We start from the raw sequence: 26,039 nt of genomic DNA, 5'->3' as shown, positions 1-26,039 counted from the left end.
TCAGCCCCCTCTGAAGTACCAACGACTTAATATAATGGACCTAGCATTGATACGAATAAAAATGATCAGATTAAAGAAACAACCCCCGACTTACATATAAGTACAAACGACATTGTTTTGTAAAAAAATCAACACGTAAATTAACAAACGAAGAGAAATTTAATTTGATAAGAAATCATTTCCAACCTGGAATAAACTATAACTTTCCTATAAAAAAATATGCAGGAAAGAACAGACTGTTTCAGCTGAATTGGCTAAATCGCTATTTATATATGTCATTGACATATTAAAATTTAACCTCTTATTGGGAATTTTCTTGAGTCACAAATCTGTGAATTTTACCACACTTGAAACAGAGACTTTTTATACTAATTTAAAGAGAGTTAGTATAGGAAGGCCCTGCTTGAAACTACGAAAAACTCAGTTCCAGTTTCCGGATACTATACATGGCTGATCGCATTAGTTTTTCAAATTAAACTACTTCCACAATCGCATGCGCAGATGAACAGACGCATGGCGTACTAAAATCTAAATAAAACTAAATAAAAAGACTGAAACACCATGGTTAAGCTAACAGCTGAATTGATTGAACAATCTGCACAATATACAAACCCAGTTCGAGATAGAGAACTTGATCTCAGAGGTAAACTGACTGTCTCGAATCGTAAAAGATCACAACAGGTTGGGAACAAACACCCTGGATGGTGATTATACCTATATAGAGGGATAATCCTTCTTTAGAGGGATAAAATTATTCCTCTATAGAGGGGTATTTTCGTTTGCACTGGATTTAAAGCAAATTAGGGCAGAATGGCATTTTCTAGTTATATTGGCTATAATCTCTAGCATTATATGCATCAACATATGCACTTTACTAAAAATTGGGATAACCAGTTTTCTGCTAAAGTGACAAAACTTGCAATCTATTGTATACCTATCTGAACACCTGATCAACAACAAAGGGAATAGTTGACCTTTAAATTTCATGTTAAATCTAACAATAGAAATTCTGTTCAGTGAGGCATAAGTGAGTAGAATTTACCTGATCATCAGCTTTCAATCATGGTGAACAATAGATTTTATATTTAGTCAGATAAGCATCAAACTGGGCATGTGCATATTAAATTAAGTACATCAATTGGTGCATCAACTGTTCCAGGTTAATGCCATAATAAGTAGAGAATGTCATTCTGCCCTATTTTGATTTAAATCCAGTCTAAACAAAAATACCCCTCTATAGAGGGATAAATTTACCCCTCTATAGAAGGATTATCCCTCTATACAGGTATAATCACCATATAGAGGGTTTGTTCCCAACCTGCACAATGACAGAGTTTGTCAAAAACACAACAAAATAATATAATTTTTCATAACTTGTCTAATCAGTATTTTGTTAAGGCAATTTAGTTTTTGCGATTGTATCTTTTCGAAGCGTAGATTCATACAAAATTGGTCGAAGTAGATTCTTTTGGTTTTGATAAATTTCTTGTGTAAACAATGACAGGAGTTTGAAATCCTATCAATAAGGGGGTAAAAATTAGTCCGAGATTACTCTGACGTCCAACGGCTGTTTTGCCAGACAAGCTTGGGACGTCAGAGCTCGTCCCATATCAAAAAGTGGATATTTGCCCACCCAAAATAGATGCGCTGCTTCGTCGCTTCTGGTGCCGACTGACGGCCTTGGAATTATATAAATTGGGCATCAATCTGTTCATTTTTCATTTATCTCTTCATTTATGTAAGTTTCACTTACCTGCCAACCTTTATTTTCTCATTATTAGACAGTTTTCACAGTGACCCATCGATTTTGGCATTTTGACTTCAAACTCCTGTGAAACAATACACATACTCCACACCAAAAATATTGTCTCATCACTAAATCGTCTCACTTTTTCATCAAATTGCCACACTTTTTAAATTATCTCCCCACTTAAAATGGACACACTGGTCTACAAACTCTCCCAACTTATATAAAAAGGATATAATCCTGGAGAATATATACAGTGGTCTCGTTAGCCCAAAATAGAAGGGCGCCACGCCCTGTGTGCCTTCAGTCGCGCCCTTCTGCCCTGACACCGTTTTCTAAAATACCCTTGTGCCGTTTTGGTAAAATTGCCTTTTGTTTCATCGATTTCTTATCAGAAGTTAAATTACACATATGACACCTGGTGATTGCCCCCAGGTAACGAGATTAATCATGTCATTACAATCAATTATTGTGGATAAGACTTCAAAGGTGTTAATTACTAGTTAATTTAATTAAGACAATGTACCTTTTTGTCATAAATATGATGAATGTGTCGGCATTTTCTTTTCGATCTCCAAGTCACAATGGAAGAGTGTATGAATGAATACTTTCATGAATTTAGAATTGAATTGAAGTAATCAACTTTGCCTTCACAGAAACATCGTCCATCTCAACTTGTGAGTGACAAAGCAGACGTAAACATGTTGGAAATTAATTTTGGAGTTACTTCCCCGGAAAAAGTTTATTACAAAATTGTCATGTGCTCCTAAAATATTATCTAGCACTAAAAATAGGAAACAATAACCAATTGAATACAAAATTATATAAGAATGTTACCTTAAGGATACTAACTGTCTTTGAACATACAAAAAAAATATATTGCAATTTATTTTTGATAATCATACTTTTGGCAATCCATGTTTTATACATTCTCAAGTAAGAAATATGTATAGAATAATTGTTTGAATGGTGTCAAGCTATCAACTTACAAAAATGGAAGTGGGTAGTTAAACTCTCATCACAAATCAACATGATGAAGCTACACTAAATAATATATTCCTAAACACAAACAATAAAAAAAGTTTTGAGGGCCAAGCTCTAGATGAAAATTTTGAAATACAACTACTCTGTCATCTACATGTATGGTAAACTATGAGATGTTTAGTTTATGTTCATTTTTTTGGAAGGAGAGGGGGTGGGGGAGAATATTAAGTTTATTTTGCCTCTTTTGGTTAATAGTATGAATGTGTATTGTCATGTTATATGAACATGTAGTATGAATGACTTTTCTTATGCAAATTTTATAGAATAAATAATCATAACAACAACTTGTGCATCTTTATTGACAATATATACAGTAAAAACATATGTGAACTTGTGATACACGCAGGGACGTAGACAAAAGAAATGAGCAGTGCCTTCTATCATAAAAAAGTACCCTGCCCTCCACTGGCACCCTGCCCCTTTTGAATTCTAGCTGGAGCACTGATATATATGTTTAAAGGTCAGCCAACTCACCCCACTGATGAAAACTTGTCTATGGTATGTCATCTTACTTTACTGCTGAATCTTTCTTTGTCCTTCAGGACAACCTCTTGGTAGAGTACAATATTAAAATAACCCTCCACTATCCAGAATTATCAATATCATACAAATATGTACAATTTATATACAAGTCCGCACTGGGTGATTTAGTTGTGTGGTCTTGTTTCTAGCAGTGTTCTCCCCAGGCCCTTAAAGGACCACGGGCCCGCGATGTATAATTTTCTACCGTGGTGGTATCGGTCTTGCCGCGATGTATAATTTTTCACCGTGGTGCTAAAATTATCGGTAAAAAAAATCATATAACGGTAAACCTTTCCGTGGGGTATAACATTTCAGATGAAAATTGACCAGTTCAAACCAGTTCAATCCAGTTCTGACAAGAAGATTGTTTACACCACGTGATCGATTTACCTTTTGAGGTTAACCTTGATTGGATTTAATCGATGTACATGACTCTTGTGTTTTAATTAATTAAGAGATCATAACTTAATGATCACAGACTTATGAGACTTTTGAGGGACAAGCAGACATTTGTTAATAACTCTATTACTCCAGCCTTTGGTCATAAATGATTTGCGTATTTTTAAAATTTGAGTTACTTCCCCTGATTTAGCTTATTACAACAATGTGCTCCTAAAATAATATCCATCATTTGAAATAGAAATAAAGTACAAATTGAATGCAAAATTATATAAGGATGTTACCTCAAGGATAAAAACTTTCTTTGAATATACCAACAAAAATATATTGCAAATTATTTTTGACAATCATACTTTTATTAAAGCACAAACATATTATATTAAATAGGTAGTATATCCATTTATACATCTACTGACTGAGCTACGGCTGTATGTTGATGAAAACATCCATTTCATATATATAGCTGAAGAGTATTAAAGAAGTTTAATGATTAACTTTTACAAAATAAATTTACAATGATTGGAACTCAGCTAGACATGACAACCTGTCACAAGTGTCCACATAGATAATATAAGTATACTTTTCATGTCCATCATGAAATAACACAATAATGATTTTAATAATAATTTTATTGATGTCTAAAAGAATCATGTCTAAAGCTATGGAAAATAGTATTTAATTTACTAACGGTTCTACATTAAAATTTAATCTTGTTTAACGTTAATTGTTATGGTGTAATCTAACAAAAATGGGGAATGTGTAGTGTAACTATACAAGTATAAGGACAAATTGGCTTGATCAAAGTATAAAAAGTGACTAGTTAGAGACTAAAAGTGCTTTCTGTTATTTATTCTTAAAAGATATTAAAGTATACAAACTGTTTGATTTACTTTTTGTATTTTTTTTTACCCAAAGTCATACAGTAAACAAAACAAAAGACAAAAAGGTAATGGCACAAAAACTAACAAGAAGAAAAAATAAGCGATGCAACGCGACACGACATATTGTACAAATCATTTCAACACGCGTTACCCTGGTGCTATCCCAAAATCCTGGGGAGAACACTGTCTAGTCCTGATATTTCATTTAGTATTTTATTTTGTGTAATCATGCCAGTGCTTAAGCTTGTATTATTGACTTATTGTGCAAAGTTTGCACTGCAAACCTATCATAACAAAATAAAATTATGTGAACACCAATGATTATCCACTTATTTTGTAAAACAGTGATTATATTAACCAGGAAAAAACCCATCATAAACAGTCACAATAGTCAATTACATCGTCCTTCACAGAAACACTAATTCATCTTTCTGCTTTCTTTCAACCAAAAGAAAAGAGTTTTAAAAAACTAAGATGCATTTCTAAGGTATTCATAACAATTTTATTAAATTTAACAGTTGGACGTGTTGGCAAACCTATAATTTTATGAGAATGCTTTCTTTTTCATGAATGTAAGAACAGTCTTTACTAGCGTAGTAGACTGACTTTAATAAGTGGGACAAGATGGCATGTATAAATAAATCATGGTTTTTCTATTTTTAATAACTGGGGTAGAACAGCAGACCTTTTATTCAGCGTGATTTGTTAAATGATGATTTATTTATCACTTTTTAGTTTATCAACATAGTTTCTGAGTGATGAGTGGAAATGTTACATTAGAGGACAATGACCCAACATACTCTTCTCTTTTAAGTTTCACATCTTTTGCCTATCAGTTTCATATAATTCTATGAGAATGCGTTCTTTTTCATGAATGTAAGAACAGTCTTTACTAGCGTAGTAGACTGACTTTAATAAGTGGGACAAGATGGCATGTATAAATAAATCATGGTTTTTCTATTTTTAATAACTGGGGTAGAACAGCAGACCTTTTATTCAGCGTGATTTGTTAAATGATGATTTATTTATCGCTTTTTAGTTTATCAACATAGTTTCTGATGAGTGGAAATGTAACATTAGAGGACAGTGACCCAACATTCACTTCTCTTTTAAGTCACACGACTTTTGCCTATCAGTTTCATAAAGAGAAGCAACTTTTCCTCATGATCATGATGATACTGAGGTGGTTAAGATCATTTGTCAATAGTCTTTACTGTATTTTATCGATAGTCATTACTGTTCAAGTTTACTGTCAGATGTATATGAGGATGAAACAAGTATAAATCACAAAAAAATTGACTTGGTGTCACATACAATTGGTTTTTTATACGACCGCAAAAATTTTAATTTTTTGGTCGTATATTGCTATCACGTTGGCGTCGTCGTCGTCCGAATACTTTTAGTTTTCGCACTCTAACTTTAGTAAAAGTGAATAGAAATCAATGAAATTTTAAGACAAGCTTTATGACCACAAAAGGAAGGTTGGGATTGATTTTGGGAGTTTTGGTCCCAACATTTTAGGAATTAGGGGCCAAAAAGGGCCCAAATAAGCATTTTCTTGGTTTTCGCACTATAACTTTAGTTTAAGTGAATAGAAATCTATGAAATTTTGACACAAGGTTTATGACCACAAAAGGAAGGTTGGGATTGATTTTGGGAGTTTTGGTTCCAACAGTTTAGGAAATAAGGGCCAAAAAAGGGCCAAAATAAGCATTATTCTTGGTTTTCGCACAATAACTTTAGTATAAGTAAATAGAAATCTATGAAATTTAAACACAAGGTTTATGACCATAAAAGGAAGGTTGGGTTTGATTTTGGGAGTTTTGGTCCTAACAGTTTAGGAATAAGGGGCCCAAAGGGTCCAAAATTGAACTTTGTGTGATTTCATCAAAAATTGAATAATTTGGGTTCTTTGATATGCCGAATCTAACTATGTATGTAGATTCTTAATTTTTGGTCCCGTTTTCAAATTGGTCTACATTAAGGTCCAAAGGGTCCAAAATTAAACTTAGTTTGATTTTAACAAAAATTGAATCCTTGGGGTTCTTTGATATGCTGAATTTAAAAATGTACTTAGATTTTTAATTATTGGCCTAGTTTTCAAGTTGGTCCAAATGGGGGTCCAAAATTAAACTTTGTGTGATTTCATCAAAAATGAATAAATGGGTTCTTTGATATGCCAAATCTAACTGTGTATGTAGATTCTTAATTTTTGGTCCAGTTTTCAAATTGGTCTACATTTAGGTCCAAAGGGTCCAAAATTAAACTAAGTTTGATTTTAACAAAAATTAAATTCTTGGGCTTATTTGATATGCTTTATCTAAATATGTACTTTGATTTTTGATTATGGGCCCAGTTTTCAAGTTGGTCCAAATCAGGATTCCATATCAAGTATTGTGCAATAGCAAGAAATTTTCAATTGCACAGTATTGCACAATAGCAAGAAATATCTAATTGCACAATATTGTGCAATAGCAATTAATTTTCAATTGGAGTTATCTTTCTTTGTATAGAATAGTAGTTGATAATATATGTTGGAAATTTGCCAGACATGACTATAATGTCATTTTCTATTTTTATTTGCCAATAACTTTATGTAAATAACTTCATTGGAAATTTGCCAATATAAAATGTTGCTGATGAAGCTTTTTTTCCTTATCTTATCTAAAATGTTTTTAGATAATGTATGTTGGACATTTGCCAGACATGACTATGATGTCATTTTCTATTTTTATTTGCCAATAACTTTATGTAAATAACTTCATTGGAAATTTGCCAATATAAAATGTTGCTGATGAAGTTTTTTTTATTGTTTTATACAATAAACAATGTATATTCACTTTTACTACCAACCAATCTTTACCATTCAGTGATAACAAGCACTTTATTTTACATTTTAATATTTTATGATGTATTTAAAAGAGTAGTTATTGTTGCAAACTCCATTAGAAATTTGAATTGATATCAGTTTTGGAAAAAGGGAAACGGGGATGTGAAAAAAAAGGGGGGGGGGGGTTAAATTTTTCTCATTTCAGATTTCATAAATAAAAAGAAAATTTCTTCAAACATTTTTTTGAGAGGATTAATATTCAACAGCATAGTGAATTGCTCAAAGGCAAAAAAAAACTTTTAAGTTCATTAGACCACATTCGTTCTGTGTCAGAAACCTATGCTGTGTCATGATCAACTATTTAATTTTAGATTTATAAAGTTTGAAGAAGAAATCTTTAATTGATTTGTAAAATCTTGACATTTGTTTTGTGTAAAAAAAAAACCATGTAATGTCAAAAATTTGATCACAATCCAAATTCAGAGCTGTATCACGCTTGAATGTTTTGTCCATACTTGCCCCAACTGTTCAGGGTTTGACCTCTGCGGTCGTATAAAGCTGCGCCCTGTGGAGCACCTGGTTTTTTACTGCTCTCACTTTTTGATTCATTTATACCTATTCATGAAACTGTCCCTTTGTAACTAGTTACTTGAGAGTACATCAAAACATTTAATTTTTCTGAAAACTTGCTGCTTCATAAAGGTATGATTGAAATTGCGTTTGGTTAATGTTTGATCCATTATTTGCATTATAAACATCATATTCCTATCCTATTTGAATATCAAATATTGTTTAGTTTTGAACATTTATCTTTGTCTGTAATTGAAATTTTTATACAAACCACAGATTGTACATTGTGGGAACAAAATGATTGTACCCTGCATTCTTATGAAAATAACTACAGACATAGTTTTCCTTATAATTTCAGGTTACAAAATTCCAGTTATTGAAAATTTGGGAGCTACTTTGGTATGTATCAGATTGAAAAAAAAATGAAAAAGCAACCAAACAAATTAAACAAAAAAACATTTTTAGAGATTTGTGTAACTAAAGATCCATTTATTTATATGTAAAACATTATTGTACAAAGAATTAATTAAAAGGGAATCAAGATTATTTGAAAAACAAGATCAAAATGGCTGTTGTGTCTGGGTACAAAGCGTAATCATGTACATTGATCATACAGGTCATAGAAACCAATCTTTTTTCAGAACAATTGGGTCTTTTTTTGTATCCAAGGTAAAGAAAACTACAGTATTATACTAAAGTATAAACTAAAACAAAATGTGTTAAACTTCATGAAGAGCAATAATAGACCAGACATATATCTTTTAATCATCATTCAATATGTTGTTAGTGGATTACGGCTGTTCATCTTTCTTTCTGTATTCCCTTGACTGTTATGACTCCTTAATTTGACATTCAGATACAATGACTCCTTAATTTGACATTCAGATACAATCACTCCCCTTAAATGCATAATTTTGTCTACGAAATAGTCTATGCTAATAACCGGCATTTACCATGTTCAATGTATATTAGTGTTTTTTTGAGACCAGATTATTATAATACATTTGAAAATTGACAATTTAAAGTTAACATTTTTCAAAAACTTTCTCCTCTTAAAAGTACATGTATATTGTTGTGTTTTTTAGGACCAGTTTGATACAATAGATTTATCAGACAATGATATCAGGAAATTGGATGGATTCCCACTGCTCAAAAGACTCAAATGTTTGTTAGTCAACAATAACAGAGTAGCGTAAGTAGTTTTAAATGACATATACACCATTCAAATGTGTCAATACTGTAAAACTAAATTTAGTATCATAAGTTACAATTAATAGCAAATCCATTCTCAGATGAGTCAAAGCAAAATTAACACGTGTTTAAAAATTGAAATTATTCAACAATGCAATGAAGATATATGAAAAGAAATGTGTGGAAGATGAAATTATTTAAAAGCAAAGCAACAGCACAAACAAACAATGAATTAATAAAAGTTCACCTTTTAAGTCTTACAAGTATTATAATAATTCATATTTTCAGTCTCAATGAATTTCCATATTGAAATTTGAAATCATAAAGCAGATGTAATAAAACTTGTGTTCTCATTTCTGTTGTTTACACCAAACACCTTGCTTCAATGGTCTTGATAGCTTTGTTCATAAACTGAAACATAATTGAGGGATTAATTGTGACTGATATGAAGTACACTGAGCACTATTTTCATTTTTCGTTTGTTTTTGGTGTGTTCTCATACATGGAGTGTCATAAATTAAACACAATATCTAGTCTGTTCCATAATTATGCATGAGTGAACAGTCATTCTGATGGATGAAATAGACCATGAAAATAGTCTTTTACAAATTTCATTACTCTGTTAGTACTATAGATAGTTTTTAATCTGTTAACAAGACTGTTAATTATCTTTTGCCTTTTTTTCAGGAGAATATCGGATACATTAGCAGAAAGTATACAAAGTCTTGAAACATTAGTCTTATCAAATAACAGTATGCAAGAATTAGGAGATTTGGATTCTCTTGGTTCCATGAAATCACTGACCTATCTCAGGTGGGTGTCAGAAAAGTCTCTTGCCTCAAATCACTGACCTATCTCAGGTGGGTGTCAGAAAAGTCTCTTGCCTAAATCACTGACATATCTCAGGTGGGTGTCAGAAAAGTCTCTTGCCTCAAATCACTGACCTATCTCAGGTGTGTGTCAGAAAAGTCTCTTGCCTCAAATCACTTACCTATCTCAGGTGGGTGTCAGAAAAGTCTCTTGCCTCAAATCACTGACCTATCTCAGGTGGGTGTCAGAAAAGTCTCTTGCCTCAAATCACTGACCTATCTCAGGTGGGTGTCAGAAAAGTCTCTTAACTCAAATCACTGACTTATCTCAGGTGGGTGTCAGAAAAGTCTCTTGGTTCCATGAAATCACTGACCTATCTCAGGTAGGTGTCAGAAAAGTCTCTTGCCACAAATCACTGACCTATCTCAGGTAGGGATCAGAAAGGTCTCTTGCCTCAAATCACTGACCTATCTCAGGTAGGTGTCAGAAAAGTCTCTTGCCTCAAATCACTGACCTATCTCAGGTGGGTGTCAGAAAAGTCTCTTGTATCCCTGAAATAACTGACCTATCTCAGGTAGGTTTCAGAAAAGTCTCTTGCCTCAAATCACTGACCTGTCTCAGGTAGAAAAATCTTTTGGATCCCTCATATCACTGACTTATCTCAGGTTTGTGACAGAAAAGTGTCTTTGATCCCTGAAATCACTGACCAATCTCAGTTAGGAGTCCCTTGTATCCCTGAAATCACTGACCTATCTCAGGTAGGTGTCAGAAAAGCCTCTTGCCTCAAATCACTGACCTATCGCAGGTAGGTTTCAGAAAAGTCGCTTGGATCCCTCAAATCTCTGACCTATCTCAGGTAGGTTTCAGAAAAGTCTCTTGTATCCCTGAAATCACTGACCTATATCTCAGGTAGGTTTCAGAAAAGTCTCTTGTATCCCTGAAATCACTGACCTATATCTCAGGTAGGTTTCAGAAAAGTCTCTTGCCTCAAATCACTGACCTATCTCAGGTAGGTTTCAGAAAAGTCTCATGGATCCCTCAAATCTCTGACCTATCTTAGGTAGGTTTCAGAAAAGTCTCTTGTATCCCTGAAATCACTGACCTATCTCAGGTAGGTTTCAGAAAAGTCTCTTGCCTCAAATCACTGACTTATCTCAGGTAGGTGTCAGAAAAGTCTCTTGCCTCAAATCACTGACCTGTCTCAGGTAGAAAAATCTCTTGGATCCCTCATATCACTGACTTATCTCAGGTTTGTGACAGAAAAGTGTCTTTGATCCCTGAAATCACTGACCAATCTCAGTTAGGAGTCCCTTGTATCCCTGAAATCACTGACCTATCTCAGGTAGGTGTCAGAAAAGTCTCTTGTCTCAAATCACTGACCTATCTCAGGTAGGTTTCAGAAAAGTCTTTTGGATCCCTCAAGTCTCTGACCTATCTCGGGTAGGTTTCAGAAAAGTCTCTTGTATCCCTGAAATCTCTGACCTATCTCGGGTAGATGTCCTTTGGATCCTTCAAATCGCTGTCAGATTTGTTTCTCTTGAATCCCTAAAATCAGTGACCTGTCTTTAGAAGGTGTCCCTTGGATCCCTCAAATCACTGACCTAGCTCAGGTAACTTATATATAATAGATGTCTCAATGGTTAAAAAAAAAGGGGGGGGGAATTATTCATTGCCAATTGTTATATATTCCAAATAATTTATTTTGTATATTTTGTTGTTAATGAATTCATCACACCCCTTTAATTCTGAAATGAATATATAATGAAAAAAAATAATGGACTTATGAATCAGTTCAGGGACTAAACTTAACTGTTTTTGTCTAGGGGCCAGCTGGGCCCCTAAGATATTTTTTACAGGGGCCCAGTTGAAATCTAAGGAGCCCAACCAATCTTTATACAAAAAGACTAAATGAAAATAAAACTCAAAATAACTTTTTAAATTCTTACTAACATTGTTCCTGCTTGAATCTCAGGGCAGAAGGGTGCTAGTGCTCCTAAGTTAGGAGTTTTATAAGTAAAACAGGTCAGATGGGAGTGGATCATATTATTTTGATGCAACAATACATTGCATATATTGCAGAAGCTTAGAACTGTTACTTTTTTCCCCATAATTGTTAAAATTAAAAGCATTTTATAAGTGCCCCCATGTAAGGAGGATCATAAATACAAGAAGTAAAACAGGAAGTACAGTATTGTTTATATTTAAATACAAATTTCTCTGATTCTTCTTTAAATGTGTGTTCATGGTATGAAACAAAACAGTTTTTTTAATAAAGCTTATAATATTTAAATTATTGCCACCAGAAATGTGTTATAAGATTTGACAATATTTATTTTAGGTTATTTCCTGCCAAAATTATCTCCCTTTAATTTTTTTCAACTTCCTGTTGACCTGACAATCTGGCTGTTTTTTTTTAATAAATACTATCTCAATCCAAGCCATCCTCTAATAGTGTTGATCAAAATATATTTTGCAATAAGTTTAAATTGAAGATTGGATATCAAACTTAATATTGGGATATTTATTTACGAGACTTTGCGTTTCGTTTTTACATTAAGTATTTTTTGTAATTAGCGATTCAGGGACAAGTTACCATCTAACACAGGCTTGTAATGACTCCAAGGACAATTAGAAAACATCCCTTTCGCGATGCTTATTGAACAGTTTAGAAGAAAACACTATTCAATAATGAAATAATCGTAGAAAATTTAGCAGAGTTAAGAAAACATGCTGATTGAAGGAGGTATTCTCAGATCCGGACATCGTGGCATTTACATTTTTCAGGGGGTGATGCGAACAGGAATCCTCTAGATTTTTCATCTATTTGAAGGTGATTACTGATTATTTATGTTGCCAATTATTTTTTAACCAGAGGTTATAGTATGTTAAAAATCAAAATGGAGATATTACATAGTGTCTTTAACAATATTAAAAGAGTAAAATTACTATATTCAACTGGTAACAATATATATCAATTAAATTAATTTGCATTGAAGTCTATGGAAAGTCTAGAGGATTCTTATTCGCATCACCTCTCAACATTGTTTACATTACACAAATTCTAATCATTGATTGGTCAGTTACATGTTGTGATGTCACTGCAGATCTGAGAATATGACATATCGTCACTTCGGATTGAAAACATAGCTGTTCGACTGGGTTAAGGTTATTAGAAAGAACCTACTGGTTTTCGGAAATATTCTATGTTACTATATCGCTTTGAAAAGACAAAACAGGTTTTCTTTTGGGAACAGTCTTCGTTAATATCGCGGGGGAAAGGGTACAAATGGGATTTACTTCAAATTTTTTACAGTCGCCAGCTGGGCGATCAGGATGACTAAATATATTCGCCCAGCGGAAAATCTGGTCGCCTTGGGCGACTGGGCGAGCGTTAAGTTTAGTCCCTGCAGTTGATTTAAGGTGACAAAGAGATGGAAAAGCATTGACAAAAAACATTAAAAAAATGAAACCATGATCATTAAATGATTTAAAAAAGGCAAATGATTACTACTAAGATTTATTACTTCAGATAGGCACAAACATATTAAGAAGGTTAACATAGACAAATACTTTTGTTGAACAATTCATAGGCACTTGTCTAATGAAACTATACATTGACCATTAGATGTATTTCTAATTTCTCTGTTGTTGGGTTACTGTTTTATTGAAACACTTGTAAATTCTCAATCTCCTTTCATTCATATCATCAATGAAAAGTACAAAAAATTTCATTTGATGACAGAACACTCAGTTGAGAATAAAGTATACAGAATTGATATGATCTTTTTCTCTTTTTCAGTTTATTACGAAACCCTGTCACAACAAAGAAACATTACAGATTATACATAGTGTTTAAAATACCTCAATTAAGAGTTTTAGATTTCCAAAGAATTAAACAAAAGGTACATACTATAGTGACTTTACTCCACCTATGAGATATTTTATCAATGTTTATTAAGTATTTAAAGTATAACCATTCAGATCCTATATTTCACAATCAAACAAGATATATGCTTTACAGGCCTTAAAAAAAAAAGTTAAAAACAAGAGATGGGAGTGTTTATTTCAAGAACAGCTAGAGTAAATACTTGAGCATAAAAATAACTGTTGATAAAGTAGTTGATTTACACCGAAGCCTTCAAACTAGATTTCATGAGAATAAATGGGTAAGCATAATAGACATGATAGATATTGGTGAAAATTAAGTTGGGAATACAAATTATAAACATGTGAATGTCTTTATTCTCCAAATAATAAACAAAATGACTATAGTAAGTATTAAAAGTAATGCAAAAGGTTGCTTGAATTATATAAAGCTATTTTATTTGTTTGCTTTATTTAACTGTTGTAAGAAACATATCACTTTACTACCAATCATTTGATTCTCATTTCCGTGTGATACAACATTCAATCATTAAGTAATTATTTACTGTTGTAGGAAAGAGAAGCAGCAACCAAAATGTTTAAGGGAAGGAAGGGTCAAGAAAGAGCACAGGACATTGGGAAAAGAAGTAAAACATTTGTTCCTGGGGAAAAGTTGGTAGAAAGGACGGGTCCTTCAAAAGAGGATGTGGAGTTAATAAAGGTACATTATTTATAAATATTTGTATGCATGCATGAAATCGTCATTTCAATCTTTTAACAAAGGTCATTGTTTTCACCAGCATGGAGCTTTGTTGGGGACAAAAAATACGGAGCATTCTTGTAAACCTTCTCACATGTATAATTCTTGCCAAATTTTTATGCCCCATTTATGGGATTATGTTTTCTGGTCTGTATGTTCGTTCGTTCGTCTGTTCGTCCATTTGTCCCAGGTTAAAGTTTTTGGTCGAGGTAGTTTTTGATAAAGTTAAAGTCCAATCAACTTAAAACTTAGTACACATGTTCCTTATGATATAATATTTCTAATTTTAATGCCAAATTGGAGATTTTCCCCCATTTTCACGGTCTATTAAACATAGAAAATGATAGTGCAGATGGGGCATCCGTGTACTTTGGACACATTCTTGTTTTTTTGTTTTAATATTTTTATATCTGTAATGTCTCTGGCAAGTTTAAAAAAGCAGTACTGATTAATCTTTATAATAAAATTAACATGGATAGATAAAGTATTAGGAAACATAGAAACTTTCATGCTCTATATTATGTTTTAGCTGCCAATATTATCATGACGTTTGTTCAGTACAGAAATCTCATTATAATCAGAACCTATTTGTAATAGGGCAGGGGTCACCACACCAGGCGAAGTGAGCGACAAAGTCGCTCTAGGTCTCCCCACTTCGCTCTAGAGAAGCTCCAGGGAGAAGTTTATGTCGCCCTCGATTTTCAGTAAAATTCCCCAATGTTGCCTCATGATTTTTGAGAAATTCTCGATTCAAACGTAAACGACCAATAAGGTATTGAAATACAAAGCATGTTTCCCCCAATTCAGAACTGATTTCTCCGCGATAGTATCATACATCAACGTAAAAATTGCATGCCCGGGTGTACTATAAGCAAGAAAAAAGAAAAATCTGGATTTTGTTATGATTGTTTATTGTCCGCCATCTTTGTTATTGAAAATTGTAGATGGCGCCATTTCATCTTTTCATCTCTCATCATTTACCTTATCCATATTGAAATGCACTATTAATTTTTATGTTCTTATATTTACTGACAAAATGTGATGTCCCATAAAAAAATTCAGATTTCTTTTCAAAAACGGAATATTATCAACTGGTATTCGCTTGTATTTTTACTACGTATGTAGTTTAGTACACTGCCGGGAACCAGCACAACAATTATAAACTACAATACGCAGTCGGTTTTTTGTTCAGGATTTTGTTTTACAGACTGATACATGTGCTTTGTTTCAGCTAAAGGTCCTTTAAACAGTATTTCAATGAATATCTGCTCATTAATTTGAACGGCAATATTTACTTCCAAAGTCGTATATTTTTGAAAAATATAAAGTAAGAATTTTTGACATGGATCGCACCGTATTTGTTTTTGATTTACGACTTTTTCGATGTTACTTTTTGTGATTTAGTCATATTTAAACACTCGTGAAGTGTTTTAGAATCAATAACATACATTTCTAACAGCAACTTGATTTTGGAAATCGGCATTTCCATAAAAATACCGCAAATGTGTGCGTTTACATGTACACGATTTGAAATTAACAGTTTTACTTTACGTTTTCAACACATGTCAAACAGTTTTCTCTCTGAATTCTTATTAAATATTATTTTAAGAACAAATGCATTTTGAATCATGATCTTAGCTATGAAAGACAGTGAAACCGTATTTTAACTTTTCTTAATTGATTATCATTTTTGTTTTAAAAGGTTCTTGGACTTGGTTTAATTTTAAAATCTTTGAAATGCAGCATAATTTGATCCAGGTCAAATCTTCAATTCATTCAGACCTACCAGAATAAACATAGCTCTTATGTTACTAACTTATGGTCCTTATGTCATGATATTTTTTGACAATTTGCATAGGACCACATGTAAATAAAAAAGTATTTCAGACTACAAGCATGGCAAGACAAGGACTTACAAAATGTACTTCCTAAGCAATTGTCATGAAAAAATGATTAGAAAAGTAACAAAAAATTTTATTCATAAAAAGTATAAACGCGATCTGTCGATTTTCCCTGAAGTCTCCCTGTTGGGCCTTCACTTGTTTGGCTGCCAGGGAGAAGTGACTTCTCCCTATAATTTTGAAGTGTGGTGACCCCTGTAGGTGAATGCCTTGTGTTTAATTCCTTTTAATTTACATTTAAACCATATCAACTTCTTATTTTTCCACGAGTATAAATAAATTACAAAGGTTTTCTTTAAATTTACAGTGACAGAATGCTCCATTTCATATCATCATATATGTTTCTCCTCGCAAGACCAATAACACTTATAATTTAAAAAAAGTTTGCCATGATCTTGGTCACGGGGGATATTGTTATATGTTTGAATATAAATTATCTCCTCTGTTCATATCCGTAGATATGAATATTTTAACATCCTAAAGTATCCAAGTACACCCTGAGGCGCAGCCGAAGGGTGTTAAAAAATATCCATATCTTCGGATATGAATGTAGATAACAAATTTATTCCTGGTCTTAGTCTAAATCTGGTGATTTTTCGAGAAATTTGACCACAAAGTGTAACGTGAAAGCAACGTTTTTTTCATTATTTAAAAAACTTTTATTGAAATTTAGGAGTTCGACATTTTTTTTTACGGGGTGTACCTTTGGTATAACCCTACAGGTAGACAAATATAAAACGTTTTTAATCTGAAGACGGAGAAAGTGAAATGGGTCGAATTTGGCGCTCAAAGTTGTGATAGTTACATCATAGACGTGTGACGTCAACATGGGTCATCATAGCTAGGTCCCATTCATTGACAATGTGGCAGAATAGTGATGCATTTACTAAAATGAGTGCAAATAATCGACATAATAAAATCTTTAGTGTATTAAGTATCTAATTATACAGACATCATGGATAATCTACAGAATTCGATATTTCATAAGGAACAACCATGGACCTAAGATAAAAGCACGTGAATTTCCCCGATGTAATGGGTAGCTACGTTCGGGGATATGGGTTAGCAACACTCACATGACTCAGGGGCTATGGGTTTTGTAACAACGTGCGTTAACCAATCAAAATCCTAGAAATATACTGAGCCGGGGATAACATCTTTTATAAGGTCATTTTTTTGGGATACGATTGCTTTCAAGCAATCTGTAGACTTATACCAGTGGCTCAGGACAATGCCCTCACGTCAGCCATTTTATTCTAAACATTAAGGAACATCTCAGATTCTTATGATTGTCTTGCTTTAAAAGGTAAAAAAAAAACGAAGGGATTGAACTTAAACAACTTTCCTATAATGTTCTTTTCATAATCTTCATGTTTGATATTTCCCTTTACTTATATGCGTGTTTTTAACAACACGGAAAATCAGAATTAAGCAGTATTTATATTAAGTGTTTTTATAAATTTAGAAATACGTCAGAGGGAAGTCCCCAGTTTTGATAAAAATGCGCGAGTTCTCTGAATTCCGATAAATCTATTTCTGTCATATAAGAACTGAAGTGGAGTTTTTCTTATATGTCACCGTTATGAAACTGGTATTTGATATTGTACTTCCATAAAGAAATAGAGAACCATCTAGGTCGTTTAATTAAAATTTAATACACGTCCTTGCTCCAGGGTTTGTTTATGTAATTATGCGCATGCGTATAGTTTTCTGGACTTCAAGGGGTATTAACTATGTATAGATTGAATGGTTGCTCTGGATTCCCCACTCAATTGAATAATTTAAAACTCATGGGATCCTCTCTTTGTATGTCTGCTATTGAGGGTTATTTTTGTTGCATAATTTTAAATCATATGCATCATTTAAATTTAAATAAATGTATTCCGCATCATTAAGGTATAACTACACCCCTTCAGGCGAAATGGAGTCTTCCATATTATCGTTTCGAGTTGTCTCCCTTCCGGAAGTAACTTCCGTCAATTCTAAATGTAAATAAACTTCGAGAAAAATTAACTCGTCCTGTCGATAAACATCGTATTATATTTAAACTGTACAAGTCTACTGTGTTAAAATAAACTAGAAGCTGATACATGTTAATGAATGTCTTATAAAACCATAACACTGATTACATGAAATATCCTTTACAGAATGCTATTGCAAATGCCAAAACATTAGATGAAGTGGAAAGACTTAATCAGATGTTGAAGACGGGCCATATACCAGGGAAAGAAATCCGAAGACTTAGAGGTAAGACAGGTCTTGTGATGGGGGAAGTAATGAAAGTAAAATGAACTCTTGTTGACACATTCCCCATTTCCATTCTCAATTTTATCTTCAATATTGGAACGTATACCAGGAATCAGGAAAGAGATAATTAAAGGGAAATATACCCAATAACAATGGTAAAGTTTGTAGTATCAATCAGCATTTTTGTTGAGTCTTCAAATTTAGTCGAAAAAGCAAGACTAAGCGATCCTACATTCTGTCGTCGTCTGCGGTGGTGTCCACAAATATTCACCCTGTGGTTAAAGTTTTTGAAATCTTAATTACTTTCTCAAACTATACTGCTTTTCTACCAAACTTGGACAGAAGCTTGTTTATGATCATAAGATAGTATCCAGAAGTAACTTTTGTAAAAATAAAATTCCATTTTTTCTGTATTTTATTTATAAATGGACTTAGTTTTTCTGTGGGGAAACATTACATTCACTCTGTGGTTAAAGTTTTTGAAATTTTAGTAACTTTCTTAAACTGTCCTGGGTTTGTACTAAAGTTGGACAGAAGCTTGTTTATGATGAAAAGATAGTATCCAGAAGTAAATTTTGTAAAATATCCATTTTTTTTACGACCGCAAAAATTGAAAATTTTTTGGTCGTATATTGGTATGATGTTGGCGTCGTCGTCTGCGTCGTCCGAATACTTTTAGTTTTCGCACTCTAACTTTAGTAAAAGTGAAAAAAAATCTATGAAATTTTAACACAAAGTTTATGACCACAAAAGAAAGGTTGGGATTGATTTTGGGAGTTTTTGTCCCAATATTTTAGGAATTAGGGGCCAAAAAGGACCCAAATAAGCATTATTCTTGGTTTTCGCACAATACCTTTGGTATAAGTAAATAGAAATCAATGAAATGTAAACACAAGGTTTATGACCACAAAAGAAAGGTTGGGATTGATTTTGGGAGTTGAGGTCCCTACAGTTTAGGAATTAGGGGCCAAAAAGGGCCCAAATAAGCATTATTCTTGGTTTTCGCACCATAACTTTAGTATAAGTAAATAGAAATCTATGAAATTTTAACACAAGGTTTATGACCATAAAAGAGGTTGGGTTTGATTTTGGGAGTTTTGGTCCCAACAGTTTAGGAATAAGGGGCCCAAAGGGTCCAAAATTGAACTTTGTTTGATTTAATTGGGGTTCTTTGATATGCCGAATCTTACTGTGTATGTAGATTCTTAAGTTTTGGTCCCGTTTTCAAATTGGTCTACATTAAGGTCCGAAGGGTCCAAAATTAAACTTAGTTTGATTTTAACAAAAATTGAATCCTTGGGGTTCTTTGATATGCTGAATATAAAAATGTACTTAGATTTTTGATTATTGTTCCAGTTTTCAAGTTGGTCCAAATCGGGGTCCAAAATTAAACTTTGTTTGATTTCATCAAAAATTGAATAATTGGGGTTCTTTGATATGCCAAATCTAACTGTGTATGTAGATTCTTAATTTTTGGTCCCGTTTTCAAATTGGTCTACATTAAAGTCCAAAGGGTCCAAAATTAAACTAAGTTTGATTTTAACAAAAAATGAATTCTTGGGCTTTTTTGATATGCTGAATCTAAACATGTACTTAGATTTTTGATTATGGACCCAGTTTTCAAGTTGGTTCAAATCAGGACCCAAAATTATTATATTAAGTATTGTGCAATAGCAAGAAATTTTCAATTGCACAGTATTGCACAATAGCAAGAAATCTTCAATTGCACAGTATTGTGCAATAGCAAATATTTTCAATTGCACAGTATTGCGCAATAGCAAGAAATATCTAATTGCACAATATTGTACAATAGCAAGAAATTTTCAATTGGAGTTATCTTTCTTTGTTCAGAATAGTAGTTGAATCAACTTAAATCATTGTTTTATACAATATACAATGTATATTCACTTTTACTACCAACCAATCTTTACCATTTAGTGATAACAAGCACTTTATTTTACATTTTTATATTTTATGATGTATTTAAAAGAGTAGTTATTGTTGCAAACTCCATTAGAAATTTGAATTGATATCAGTTTTGGAAAAAGGGAAAGGGGGATGTGAAAAAAAATGGGGGGGGGGGGTTAAATTTTTCCCATTTCAGATTTCATAAATAAAAAGAAAATTTCTTCAAACATTTTTTTGAGAGGATTAATATTCAACAGCATAGTGAATTGCTCAAAGGCAAAAAAAAAATTAAGTTCATTAGACCTCATTCATTCTGTGTCAGAAACCTATGCTGTGTCAACTATTTAATTTTAGATTTAAATAAGTTTGAAGAAGAAATCTTTAATTGATTTGTAAAATCTTGACATTTGTTTTGTGTAAAAAACCCATATAATGTCAAAAATTTGATCACAATCCAAATTCAGAGCTGTATCACGCTTGAATGTTTTTGTCCATACTTGCCCCAACTGTTCAGGGTTCGACTTCTGCAGTCGTATAAAGCTGCGCCCTGCGGAGCACCTGGTTCCGTATATTTTACTTTTAAATGGACTTAGATTTTCTGCCAGGTATCTTCTTACATTTTGATACAGAAAATATGTGCATGTTTTATGGAGAGAATAAAATCAAAAACTAGATTCAAAATTTACCTGAAGTAAAAAAAGGACTACCGGTAGTTTTAACACATCATTTGACATGTATTGTCCTCTGTAGATGTTTTTTTGTAACACTGATTTACTTTGTAGGTGAAGTTGTGGAGGAGGAAGAAGATATGGAAGTGGCAAATGGAACGTGATATAAACTGGGTAAGGGTAAATATAGGAATAACTACTGTTATTAAATGGAACGTAATATAAACTGGGTAAGGGTAAATATAGGAGTAATTATACTGTCTTTAATAGGGTCAGTATGTATGATCAAAACATATAGGATCACCCATTTGTCGTAAGTGAATGCAACATTCAAATAAACATGCAAAAGTTTATTTAGATTTTGTGTTTATGTTTTCCAAAAACAAAAAAAATGCAAATCAATTATTAAGAAAAAAATTTCATGACTACTTTTATGGCTTCTTATTATATTTAATAAAAAAAGCTTAGATAGCAGTTGTAAGGAATATTTATAATCTGAAAAATGAAATTTTATTGTTTATTATAATACATATTTTGCAGAAAAATATTAGAAACACATTTCCTCTTTTCTGATATGAATAAGGTGAGCTGGTAGTATTTGTAAAATTGATTATATACCAGTATTTTTCAGGTTGGTTGTATGAATGGAAAAGATGTCTAGCCAGTTTCCAAGATTAAAACAAAAATTGCGGTTATATTTTGGTATCACATTGTTGTGTGAAGGCATTTGGTTTACAGACAATAACTTTAGTATAAGTAATAGAAATCTATGAAATTTAAACACAAGGTTTATGACCACAAAAGGAAGGTTGGGGGTAAAAATATCTTTTTTATTTTTTTTTTTTTGGGGGGGGGGGGGGTCAATTTTCAGTACAGCATAGTGTATTGACCAATATCAAGCGTGAATATTGTGTCCATTTTTGCCTCAACTGTTCGCGGTTGGACCTCTGTAATCGTATCCAGCTGCTCTAAATGAAGCAATTTATTGTAATTTGTTATTATTTGATTATAGAGTACATGTTATCATTCTATTGTCTTTCTAATTTCAGAAACAAGAAAAGAATAAATTTATTGGTGCAATCCAGGCCAACTTGTACATGTTAATGAACATTTCCCTCAAATGAGCTGTTGTTACAGCCTAAACATTATTTTTAAAGGGTAACTTAGTGCTTTGTACATATGGGTCTAAAATGGGATCAACATTGAAGATAAATTTCGAATCTCTGGCAGCTATTGAATTATGATCCAATTTGAAGAAGAAGTAGTCAAACTTCTTTACCACAATTCTTTTTATAGTGAAACAAGAAACCTTTGTTTTAACACCAATTTATAGTCAAGCTATAAATATTCAATGAAAAATTCTCTTTTCTTAGTGGTTAAAGTTTGAATAAACTTGATAAAGTAATTGTATACAGTCGTTTTCCAAAATTTATTTTAAATCATGAAAGTTATAAATTGGAAAGAAATGAGGTCAAGTATTACCTATATATAAAGCAATATTAATGATTATGTATCAGATATTAATTGTTGATAAGAATATATGATACAGATTACACTACACATTGGGTTGAAATAGACATTGGAATATATTCAAAAATTGTGTACACAAAAATTGAAATTGTAATAAAGGTTGAGAAGTGTTTTAGACTTATTATTTATGTTTTACTTTTAAGTTTATTATGCCTAAACAGTAATGTGAGCTTTTGACATCTCTTCGTCATTCATCCTTAATCTGTTGTCCATCTTAAGCCTTTTCAAAGATCTTCTTTAGAACTACAGAACCAATTTCAACTAAAGTTTGGGTGAATGTTCCTAGGATATGTTGTATAAAGTTTGTGAGTTTTCTCCCAGTCACTCAACAAATAGGGCTGCCATGGCTAATTATAGAACATAACATCCTCAGAATGACAAAATCTACATTTTCATATTTTAATGCCCCACCTAGGAGCATTATGTCTGTCTGTCCTTTAGTCTGTCTGCCCTGTAGTCTGTTTGGCCTGCTTCAGGTTAAAGTCCTGTAGTCTGTCAGGCCTGCTTCGGGTTAAAGCCCAAGTGTTTAAAAAATAATAATGGGTATAAATCTATCTTGTCTAGTTAAAAGGGGTATGATTTGTGTAGCAGTTGGCGGATCAAGGGGATAGGTCACATGGTCTTGTTAATTTTTAATAAAGGTTACTCAAAAGTATTGCTGATTTTTTTTATGTCCCTGCTGTGGCAGTGGGGGCATTACATTTTTCCGTTCCCTTACTTTCGTTTGCCTCAACTAAATGTTAGAAAACATACAAAATGCTTATTTCCACAAAATAAAATTCAAGTTTGAATTTTGGTGCCGTCACTTTTGCTATTCTGGAGTAATGCCCCTTCATTAAAGAAAAATGCTGGATTTTCCTTTCAATTATCTAACTTAAGTTTGCCTCACCAAATGTTATGAAACTTATACACAATGCTTATTCAATAATATACAGATCAAGTTTGAACTTTGGCAGAGTAACTCTAACCTCTTAAGAGTTGTGCCCTTTTATACATGGAAAAACTCCAAAATTTTTAGTTTCTGTTCTCTAACAGTTTGCCACGAACAAATTTTATAAAACTTATGCACAATGCTTACTACCACAAAACACAGATGAAGTCTGAATTTTGGTGGTGTCACATTAACCATTCTAGAGTTATGCTCCTTTATAAATGAAATTATTGCAAAATTTTTAGTTTCTGTTCTCAAACGAGTTTGCCTCAACCAAACATTATGAAACCTATACACAGTGCTTATAACATCAAAACACAGATCAAGTACAAATTTAGTACTTTTATCGTTATTGAGTTATGTCCCTTTATAATGTATTTTTATGGGGGCATCATCTGTGTCCATGAGGACACATTCTCCATTTACTACAAAAAGTTTTTTTAAATCAGTAGAATTCTAGTTGTCTTCCTTTGTCGATGACAATAGTTGAATCAATACAATCAATGCTTTATACAATGCAATGTTTAATTTTGCCTTCCACTGATAAATTAAAGCAATTTTTACCCTTCATTTCTAAAAATATTTTAAAATCTTCTTTTAGAATTGGAGTTGTCTTTCTTTGCCCAGAATGGTTGAACCAACGCTTTTAATACTCAATGTAATATTCAATTTTACTTCGGAGTTCCTACAGATAAATTAATGCAATCTTTACGATTCAGTGCTTACAAGCACTTTGATAACCGTTCTTGAGTTATGTCCCTTTACAAATGAAAACAATGTTTCTGTTCTCCAACTCGAGTTTGTCTCAACTTAATATAATGAAATGTATATACAATGCTTTTTACCACAAAACTCCATTTAAGTTCAAGTTTCGGAAGCGTCACTTTTACAGTTCTTGAGTTATGTCCCGTTATAGCATTACATGCTAACGGAGGCATCATCTGGTCCCTATGGACACATTCCCCATTTTATTTTTTTATGGCAATATCATTGTTGATAGTTGCAGAAAACGAGACCTTCGATTATTATCGGGCAGCTGTGGCATAAACAATGTTTATTAAACTTTATATTAGACCTGTATGCTTAATATCTTGCATAGATGCCTAATGTTAAGAAGGTTTTGTCGGTCAATTCACACTTACCTATACAATCAAATGCTCAGTGCCTAAGTAGTAAATGCATTTGTAATCTGACCTTCACCATCCATTTTTTTTTGGAATTTTGGAATATTAAGCTTTCTTTGTTAAGTATGTGCATCAGATACTTTAAGCTATACTAGGTTGACTATTTTTGGTGTATGGAATAATTGTGAGGTGTGTAGGGTGCATCTGACCTTGGCCTCATTTTATCATTAATCATCAAGTTGATAATGTTCATCTTATTTCTTTAAAGACTTTCAACATACAATAAATCCGTTATCTGGGGAAATATATACAGATGATCCACAATATAAATAGCGACCTGAATCGACAACGTTAAAAACGTTTTAAAATCGTTCAGTGGACAAACTTGCAAGAATTTCCTTTCTTTGAAAACGAAGTCGTTTTGACCACGCAAATTGTCAAAAAGTATGTAGCTGTTCTGTAGAGCCAAAGTACAATTACGGAAAAAAAAAACAATTTAGCATGCAACAAATCTAATTTTTCAATAAATAACATCGCAAATGACAGTGTATTTCAAAAAAGCGACAAAATCCGACATTGGACATCTTGCGAGACATTTGCCAGAAGCCGTTGCATTTTTATGTGTAGGGTGAGTTCTGCAAAAAATTTGATTTTGATATGGTATATCTATGTACATTTGTAAACATAATTTACACAAACGAAATTTCATATTATCTTATATTTAAAAACCTATAAATTTTGACAACTTAATGATTTTCCGAAATCTGACCATGATGTTTGCAAAAAAAAAATAGCGTTGGTCGTTACAGGAACGCATATTTAGCTACTTTATATATAAAGCATATCATTCATTCGAATTTTCGCGGATATAATACTGTTTTGAAGAACATAAACACCCCTCCTAAAGTTGTTATGTGTATAGTCTTCTACGTCTGACATGCATATTTTTGACGTTTTGTCAATATGTTGTCCTTATTTTAGACTATTATAAAATATGATAAAACAATTTGTACTTTTTTCGGAACCAATCTTGTCATTGCAACTCGTACAAGTTTCTACACGAAACTTTATATATTGTCAAATCGTAATACATGGATGTGCATGTTGTTAGC

At 32.6% G+C, this 26,039-nt stretch overlaps 1 protein-coding gene across 1 annotated transcript; it reads left to right on the top strand.

Annotated features, from left to right (window-relative positions):
* The first annotated feature begins 478 nt into the window (after positions 1-478).
* Positions 479-21,516, top strand: LOC143056708 (U2 small nuclear ribonucleoprotein A'-like). The gene is made up of 8 exons (XM_076229855.1): positions 479-643; positions 8,352-8,392; positions 9,079-9,185; positions 9,872-9,997; positions 13,794-13,896; positions 14,433-14,579; positions 18,667-18,766; positions 21,457-21,516. The coding sequence occupies exons 1-8, from the start codon at positions 562-564 to the stop codon at positions 21,504-21,506; spliced, it is 756 nt and encodes a 251-aa protein (XP_076085970.1). The 5' UTR covers positions 479-561; the 3' UTR covers positions 21,507-21,516.
* Positions 21,517-26,039: the final 4,523 nt, after the last annotated feature.

The sequence above is a fragment of the Mytilus galloprovincialis genome, chromosome 1, assembly GCF_965363235.1.
Source record: "Mytilus galloprovincialis chromosome 1, xbMytGall1.hap1.1, whole genome shotgun sequence".
Classification (NCBI taxonomy): domain Eukaryota; kingdom Metazoa; phylum Mollusca; class Bivalvia; order Mytilida; family Mytilidae; genus Mytilus; species Mytilus galloprovincialis.
Note: the sequence above shows the minus strand (reverse complement) of the source record. Positions and strands in the feature narration are given on the sequence as shown.

Excerpts from the sequence above, each read along its gene's own strand:
- LOC143056708 (XM_076229855.1), top strand. The coding sequence starts at position 562 with ATGGTTAAGCTAACAGCTGAATTGATTGAACAATCTGCACAATATACA. Across the intron at positions 13,897-14,432 it reads TCCAAAGAATTAAACAAAAG|GAAAGAGAAGCAGCAACCAA; the intron begins GTACATACTATA and ends TTACTGTTGTAG. Across the intron at positions 14,580-18,666 it reads AGGATGTGGAGTTAATAAAG|AATGCTATTGCAAATGCCAA; the intron begins GTACATTATTTA and ends TATCCTTTACAG.